At 38.9% G+C, this 9,398-nt stretch overlaps 1 protein-coding gene across 1 annotated transcript in view; it reads right to left on the bottom strand.

Moving 5' to 3' along the window:
- Positions 1–544: 544 nt before the first annotated feature.
- The window catches only part of PTCH1 (patched 1), a 76,537-nt gene continuing 67,683 nt past the window's right edge, over positions 545–9,398 (bottom strand). Inside the window, exons 20-23 of the mRNA XM_045022375.1 lie at positions 8,638–8,737; positions 7,180–7,434; positions 5,502–6,033; positions 545–3,537 (exon numbers count right to left, since the gene is read on the bottom strand). Coding sequence (XP_044878310.1) covers positions 5,503–6,033; positions 7,180–7,434; positions 8,638–8,737 — 886 coding nt within the window. The 3' untranslated portion in view covers positions 545–3,537; position 5,502. The remainder of the gene's footprint in view (positions 3,538–5,501; positions 6,034–7,179; positions 7,435–8,637; positions 8,738–9,398) is intronic.

The raw sequence follows: 9,398 nt of genomic DNA, 5'->3' as shown, positions 1-9,398 counted from the left end.
GAAGACTATTTGACTCCAATATTTTTAAATGTTTATGCAAAACTATGTTCTGGTTGAAAAATATGCAATTAATAATCCACAGTTTCACAGGGTGATAGATTAGCTTTGCCTAATATTACATATACAAAGGGAGGTAGGAGTAAACAGAGAGGGGGCCAAACCAAAACCTGGCATCCGTAGTTTGGATCGGAGTTTACAGCTTGGATCTGCCTCCAGAAGGGGCCAAATCTGAACAGATTCCAAATATTTTGAACACTGGAGGATCCCAGATTCAAACCCCAAGTTTGGGAGATGCGAGATCTTGGGTTTGGTTTGGCCAATTACGGAGATCTGAAATTCAGAAGGAGGATTCAGTTTTTCATGTTTGGCTCAGGCCCAACTCCGGTAATAAAAAGTAAGAACTGGTGCACTAATACTGAAGCCTTTGACTGTAGAATCTAGTAAGTTGTTCAATCATACTGCTTACACTGCCAAGAATTCTTGCTACTTTTCTGTTACATAGCTTATGTACTGTAAAAAAAAAAGCATTCTACAAACAACCAAATACGTAATCAATAAGTTATAATATTTTTTATTCATGTTAGAATTTCTATCAGTGTTTGAACATTAATATTTAGAGAGTTTGTACAATTGCCACTCCAGGTTTAAAATGAGAACCACACTAGATCACAAATGGTAACTAAAACACAATTCAGAATTGTATGAATATTCACACTCTCTTTCTTTCTCAACACTGTTAAACATTTTCTTTTTCCGCAATGGGGTTTAAAATGAAAAGTGTGCACTGTAATCATGTCTCAGCAATGTTCCAAAACATAATGGTATCATCATTACATATAAACTCTTTAAAAATATACTTCTGTCAAAAGACTTGATGACTATTATGTACACTACAAAAATAAATTTTCATATAAATAAATTATATGGCATACTTTTATCTTTGTAACTGAAATGACACAAACCCACTCCTGCCAAAATAGGCAGGCAATGAGACCCAGTTTGAATATTTTTTTCCTTTTTACTCCTTACACTAAAACCTACAATGAGTCCTTAATGTAAATGTTATATACTCTTTCCTATTTAACATTAGTAAGCACTCTATACAAATAAAAATTCCATTAAAAGTAAAAACATAGCTGTAATAGTGTTTCCAATAGAAATAAAATCCCTGCATTTTTGTTTGTTATAAACTGGCATGACAAATACTGTAAGAAAACATTCTTATGATACAAAAATATAAATATCACCCACGATTAAAAAAAGTTAAAAAACAAACCATAAAACACAAAGTTGCCAGCCACTGAGTTCTCCCTTTGCCAATGTGACTATAGGAGAAAAGGTCTAAATTGTGCAGAAAGCAGACAGCTCACCCACACACAAACACACAGAATAAGGAATTGGGGGGCAAGGGGAGAAGAGATGAGGCATCAAAACACTTCCTTGCTCCCTCCCTCTCACCATCTACCCCCCCCCCCCAAAAAAAAAGTGGGGGTGGGGGAGTGACTGACTGATACCAAAGCAATATCAGTGGGAAGCCATAGTGACCTCTGACACAGTAACATGTACACTTGGCAGTTGAAGGTAGCTTCCAATTAGTATCATACAGTTTTGTTGCAGAGTTTTTATGATCTGAGGTCACTACACTGCTAGTGCTAAATTGGGGCCTGTTGTCTTTTTGTCATTAAGAGTTTTCATGTTAGACAGTGAGCTGGACCAGTAGGCAGTTACCGGATTAACCCTTAGTGTGCATCTAAACAGTAGTTTATGTACCACCAGGACAATGCCAGGCTCATCAGCTGTTCTTTTAGTGTTCACATTGGATAACTCTAAACAAGTGCCTCACGTCAAAGTGTTTTCAAGGGACCAAAAAAGGCATGACAATTTGTGCATGATAGTCATACTCCTCCACTCTGCTGGGGAGGCCTGCAGGAAAAGACCCTTTCAGCCACTGGAGAAGTACAAATTCCAATCAAACAATGCCTGGCCTGGAGTGGCCAATTGTATTTAGAAACACAGATCTTGTGTTTTCTAAACTGAATATTTGTATATATATGTAAACATTCAATTTTAACTTTAAAAGAAAAGAAGCTAAATCAGATTAATGAAGGGCTCCCAGTACAGTTTAGCTATTTTAATTAAAAATACTAATGCAGTAAGAGTTACCTTAGAGGGGATGGGGGAAAATCACCTCAGGCCTTAGGTGTCAATCATTATAGTCCTGGATCAAGCAGATCAGTAAAATAAGAAGTGAAAATAGATGAAGAAAATAATTTTAAAAAATGTAATTTTTGTCACTTTATATTAACTTGCTTTCTGTCATTTAAATAAAGTGATGAGGGATGCCAGATTGTTTTGAACTGTGCTGTTACTGTAATAAACAACCAAATTATTCCAGTACCACTCTGTTTTACAATATCGATATCAAAATATGGCATCAGTACATACAAAGGCATATGCTAACTGGATTTTAGCAACTTTCAATACCCAACACCCTTTGCAGTTAAGGAAAATGATTATGTTTTGCACTTACATGACACCTTTCACAAAGGATATCAAAGCACCTTCCAAACAGTAATTAAGCCTCACAACACCCCTAGGAGGTAGGTAAGTATTATTATACCCATTTTACAGATGTGGAAACTGAGGCATGAGGAGGTTAAGTGACTTGCCCAAAGTCACACACAGCAAGTCAGTGGAAGATTTAGTAATAGACTCCATATGCCCTGACCTGCTGTCCTCTCTTCTATTTTAATCATTCCTTTGACAATAGCAGTTTGGAGATTCTGTTGCTAAGTGCCAAGGCATTTTTCACTGGCACTTCGCAATAGGAAAATCCTGACTCTGCCAGCATCAGTGAGTTAATGAGCCCACTAAGGGTTAACATACAGTAAAAAAATTACACTACAGTACTCTGGGAACATACATACACACACATGCACACAGCAAAACAAAACCTGCACATAGCTAAACCTACTTAAACCACCAAGATTAACGTGCTTTTCTTCATTATCTGCTCATTTAAAAAAAAATTATCACGCATAGCGTGTTTGAAAGTTAACAGTAACATTTCATACTACCACAGGGTTGTGAAATGCAAATTTTAAAATATTTTAAACACATACCTTTACAAAAAAACCTATTACATAAGCAATATTTGCATAGAATTATACAAGTAAATTATACAATATTTAAGCAGCAGCAACATATGCTGAAATTTAGGACTAGATTAAGCTTAGTTGTGGCACAGAGATCAATGTACAATAAGTACAGAACACAAACAATATTGTCCCACTCTATTAACAAGAGTTAGCTCCAGATTATACTACTTTACATTGTTCCTTTGTATATTACATATGTGTACACCTTTTAAATATTTATAAAAATATTTAACAACATAATACAATAGGTTACAGTAACAGTGAACTGTTATCCTGATGCAGCATGTCCTTTTCCATAACTTCAAGCAGTTCTCTTCAAGCAGTTCTGGAAAGAGGTGGTTTCCCCATCTTTGGCCTCTTCTTTGCTTCAGTTGTTATCCTTTACAAAAGAGAGAAAGCACAACCGTTCACTTTAAGCTTAAGAAAAATAAATAAACCAAACCAACCCAAAATGCATGTGATTGTTCTTGTGATTAACGTACAGGACCAAGAGTTAGGAAATCTGGACTCTGTTCCCATCTCTGTCACAGATGTCATGTTTTAAATGTCCACTAATGTTGAGTGCCTCCATTTCGGTGTACTGGACTCCAATTAAAGTCAATGGAAGCTGCAGGAGAATGAGGTCTTAGGCATCTCAAATTGGACACCAACTGAGGTACCCAAATTAGTGTCCACTTTTGGAAAATTTGAACCTGGCCTTCTCTTTGCCTCAGAATCCGCTTCCTTGGGACTCCACTATTTGCCATCTTCCCAGGAGAGCTGTGAGGATACATTGGTATAGAACTATAAAAATACTTCAAAATCTTTGGATAGAAGCTTTAGAAGTGCAAAGTATTTTAATTAGAACTGGTCAAATATTCCCCTTTGGAAATTTTTGATGGAAAATGTCTTTTCAACCAAAAGGAAAATTTTCATTTTGTTCAACGTTTTTTATGTGGTGATGAAACACTTTGAAACTTTTGAAAAAAATTCATTGTGTTTCTGTGGGGAAAACACACATACTTTTTCACATCTTTTTCCAGAGGAAAAAAAAGTAAGAGTGAGAAAGTGACCTCCTCCAAAACTATTTTGTTTTGTTTTGGGGGATGGCGGAACCCCAAAAAAATTCACAGAAAATTTTGAATGAAATTAAACATTTTCACTTCTTTCAAAAATGCTTTCTGAAATACACTGACTTTTTTGATCATCTCTAATTTTTACATCTTTCTTTTATCACCTCAAAGCAGTTGGCGGTGGGGGAGAGTTTACCTTCATTTTCATTTTATGAGTTAAATCCTCAAGGGTCAGGAATTATCTCTGACAAACCTAAGGAGCATCCACAGAGCAACTCAGTGACGGTTACCACAGCCCAAAGACTATAACAGTGGCAGCTGCACTCCACCCATACAGGGCGATTTGTTCAGAACCCACTGGACATGCCCACATACACAAAACTCCACTTCAGGAGACCATGGACCGAGCCCACTTAAAGCAGCACTGTGCAGGAATGTGTGTAATCTCCATACAAATACTTTCTTCAGCCTGCCTTGCACTGTGCAGCAGACCATGGAAGTTCTGATGCGCCAGAGGATTTGGCTAAGTAGTTTATATTCTTTTTACTACATTATATTCAAGGGTCATTTTCTTTTGAATGTAAGTAACTGGTGGTTTTACTCCTTCCAAACAAACGTCATTTTGTGTGAGATTTTAGGAAGCAGCCTGTTTGAATGATCTGAGCATAGGACTGGGTACCAGGAAATCCAGGTTCTGACTCCTGTTCCACGGCCTTGGACAAGTCAAACAATGGGTATATCTATGCTGCAATTGGGAGGTGAACTGCAGTGCGTGTTGGCATAAGCAAGCTAGCTTTGAGCTAACCAGCTCATAAAAATAGCAGTGTAGCTGCTGTGGCACAGGCTAGCCCCGTCAGAACCTAACCAGCATCCTGGGCGGGATTGTACTTGGATGGCTAGCTCGTGCTGCCTGTGCCACTGTGGCTAGAATGCTATTTTTAGCAAGCTAGTTTGATCAAAGCTAGCTCAGGTATGCCTGCTTGTACTGCAATCACGCTTCCTGCTTGCACAGTAGACATATCCAATTTTCTGCTTCAGTTTCCCCACCTGAAAAATTGGGATACTACTGTTTACTTGAATACTTGTGCAGAACTCTGAAGATGTCAAGGACTAAGTATTGTTGTTTCATCCAAGCTAATTTTCTAATGCAAAATGCACCGATATTTATGTGTGGGAAATCCTGGTCATTGTTGCTCAGAGGGTAAAGCAGCTGGGAGGAAAGATACCTTAGGAAAGTCTTGTCTTTTTCCTTTCCCCTCCCCCCCATTGTCTGGGAAGGACAAAAATGTACCTTAATCTGAGCTGTTGCCATTTGTCCTTTCTTCACATTCAACATCTTGCAGTTCTATTACTTCTACTTTAGAGTTTCTCCTCTCACACCGTACATTAAAAGGCACATGGGGGTCCTCAAATGTTCCATGGTCAGTTTCATGGTATCCTTCGTAAGATGGAAAGCCTCCTCCATGAGAGTTATGGCTGTGCACAGCAGGGTGTACAGCAACAGTAACTGAAGCGGAGGCAGTCACAGTAGTGATAGGCTGGCAGTATGCTGGCACTGAAGTACCCATGGCAGTGAATGCTGGGTTTCTAATGTTATGAGAGCGAGCCCTCTGGCCCGAGCGGTCCCTATTACTAGGTCCAGAATGCCCTTCAGTAGAAATTTCAAAAGCGTCCCTGCGCGGCCTGTAAGGGGGCGGTCGTAGTCCTTCCCTCAGTTCTCGTCTAGGTTGCCTGTTATGATGCCATGTCTGCTGGGACCCGGCTTCTGGGTTAGACTGTAATTTTGGACTTGGCTGATGACATCTTGTCTCTGGCTGAACCACCTGGAAATGAAATGAGATATGTGGTTAAATTTCTGCCCTAAAGCATGTAAACAAAAGTTACACATGCTATAGAAATATTTTCCCTGGTACAGCCCTGAAGTGTACTGTCCTGGACTAACTCTAGAAGTGAAGCATTCTGGAGTCTTATTTGTGCCTTTTTCAAAGACAGTTCTCTCCCAAAATTGTTACAAGCTGCTGAGAAGTACAACTTTGCAGATAAACACAGGACTGTCATTGAAAGCATTATGTATACCTCCCACATACTGCTCAGTCTTTTGAAAGGGGTAAATAGCAAGCGCTACAACTTAAGTGGTTCAATAACCAAAATTGCTGGGCTTTGGCAAAGACTCTCTTCCAGCTGGGGTACATACACAGGATGTTAGTGGGATGGTTTGTATAGATTGCAGGAATCTGGTTTCTGGATCTCTGTAAAAAAGCGTGAAGCACAGCGGCCACATCAGTCAATAAACCGTGACCAACTTCAAATGTGGCTCTGCTTGTACCTATTTTTAGGCCTCTGCTGAACAAAAACAGATCCACATTGCAGCTCAGCGTGCAGCATCCTGGGGGGTAGGAGACGGAGCTTTTTAGTTTATCTTTGAAAGGAAAGTTATGCTGGCCCAGTGGCTTAGGGCTTGGGCACTTTGCTGACACACAGCAGACCCAAGGTTTGGAGAAACTGTGAGACACTCTTTCCCTGGTCTGCACCAGACCATATCCTCTAAAATGTATTACTGGAGGAGAAATATAGTATGAAGATAGCCCACGTTGCTCTGGGTGTCTCTGGTTCACATGGCTCTGGGTGGAGCCACATTTATTCCAGAGTCCCTTCCCTTCTCTTTCACAGAGGTCATCCGGAACAGTTGTCAAAATCCTGCACTTCCAGCTCAAGTCAGTATGCTGCAAAGGCATTTACTGATGAAAATGCACTGTGCTTTGATACCATCATTTTATCTGAATTTCCTTCCTAAATGAAGGGGTGAAAAAGCCTGCGCATCCATCATCTGGAAGTACTCTTAAGTTTGGACCAGTTGCAGCCAGAAGTACAAAGCAAAAAAAAGTCAGAGATATAAACATTGCTATACAAACTGAAAAAGATAAAGTCTCCCAAAAAGCCAAAACAAAACCAACGTGTGGGTTACTTACAGTAGATCTGGCAAAGACAGGATTCTCAGTTGCTTCCACTATTACTTGGTGGACTGGTGCACCAGAACTCTGAGTGGCCTCGTACTGATGGAGTTCCTCACTGATTCCTGACACTGTAGTCTGAGAACTGTACTCAGAATCAGATGAATCTGATCCATTATTTGTGTGTCCAGGTGGCAGTGCAAACCTCACGATGCCAGGGGCAGGCTCAGGAGATGGAGTAGGCAATCTGTTCCGTCCGTTAGCTGGAGAAACCTAATAATGACAATTGAAACCCCTTATAATTACTAACATTCAACAAAAATGTTCTTCACCAAACTACATCTACTCTGGTCACCAAAACCATTTTGTTATTTATTATTTGCTACATTCTCTGCTACTGTGCACAGTGCTGTACCAAAAAGAAAGAGACACAATCCCTGTATGTGGATTTGAACATAATTACCTATATTCCTGTCAATGTCTGGGTGTGTAAGTGTGTATAATGCACATATTTCTTGGTATGTCATTAAAAGAGTAATTCCATGGCTATGTATAGTGTGTATCTATTAGAAAATAAGATTCTGTGTATGTACATAGACAGATGGATACACACATAATAGCAAGTACTCTATGTGTGTGAGTTATATATATACACACACACACACACGCTCCCCCATATCTATATCTCCACACACACTATACACACAGCTATAAAGTTACTCTCTTTTAATAACTCTAGAGAAAACTCAGTGATCATGCCTTAGAGGGGTAACTGTGATATACCCAATGAGCTATCAAGTGGAAGTTTGAAGGCTATGAATGCTCTTGTTAGACGTGCACTGGACAGTTTAAGGCCCTGATCCTGCAAACGGATCGACCGCATGGACCCTTACAGCAGTCCAGGATCTCACTAAAGCCAACAGGATACCACGAGAGAGTATTTGTTGATAAGGGAGGATCCTTTTGCAGACTTGTGGCCTAAGGCAGTGGTTCTCCAGCTGTGGTCTGTGGACCACCACTGGTGTGGGAAGCCCTTCCTGGTGGTCTGCTGAGTTAAATATTTTGAGAATGAAGCAATGGAGGGGCTGGAGTGCTAAGAGGAAACACAGATCTACAAAATAAGCACTCTTTCACAAAATGGCCTGTAGAATGAAGAAGTTGAGGAAATCCCTGCTCCTAGGGCATAGCTAATACATGAAATTCTGCTTAAAAATAAAGCTAATTAAATCATGCATTTGTATCTAAATCAAAGGGACAACTTCCAACCCACTGGTTATTATATAAGACACCTTCCGATTACTAATCAAGAATATAAAATTAAGAAAAGAAACCACATTTAATATATTTTTTAAAATAAAACAAAAAAAGAGCGAGCAACAAATAAAAATCAGAATTACAAAGTGAATAATAGGTTTCTAGGAAAGAAAGAAAAAAAGGACACATTAATTTCTTCTGCTCATAAATGTAACTACTGACCTCAGGATATGGTCCAAAGAATGAAAGAAGAACTGGAAGCAGCACCAATCCATTTAAAACTCCCAGAATGGTTAAAATAGCCAAAACGGCAAAGAAATACCTGAAATATTGTTTAAAAGAGGGAGAAAAGGGCCATGAATACTGTTAGGAATACAGAAGATTGCATACTACTCCCAAAAATAATTTAACTTTTAAAAAGAAAAATATGCTAATACAAGTCTCAGAAACTTTAAAAATATTGTACAAAATCATGACTTTTTATTAATAAATGTATTAATTTATTTATTACCTTTTGGATTACAGAAGCTACATTCCACAACCCAAAGTGTTAGTTGATAAAGGAAAGAAAAAAAATGAGTTTGTTAATTTACCAAAATCTTGTGGCATGTAATGTTATTTATAAATGTGTTACACAAACACAAAAATATGGAATGTGAACTGAATGGCTGAATGGATTGAAAGCACAAATACAATGAAAAGGGGCCCCCATTAGTGAAAACCCAGCAGAAGCAAACAAATGAAGTGAAGGGTGTAGAATTTAAACAATTTAGCCTAGAAGGAAAAGAAGCCCACTTCTCCCAGCAGCTAATCCACTGTGAAATGCTTCTGCATCTAACAGCGGAATCTCTAATTAAATCTCTAGTGTATCAGGTAAGGCTTTCCCTCGACGTTCATTAATCACAACTTTCCGCCTAGAATTCTGTGAGTTCCAGTTTTACCAAATAGCTCAAATTGCAACCTTTTTAGAACACAGGAACCAG

This window comes from Mauremys mutica, chromosome 6 (genome assembly GCF_020497125.1).
Source record: "Mauremys mutica isolate MM-2020 ecotype Southern chromosome 6, ASM2049712v1, whole genome shotgun sequence".
NCBI lineage: Eukaryota > Metazoa > Chordata > Testudines > Geoemydidae > Mauremys > Mauremys mutica.
The sequence above is the reverse complement of the archived record's forward strand: the minus strand, read 5'-3'. Positions and strand labels throughout refer to the sequence as shown.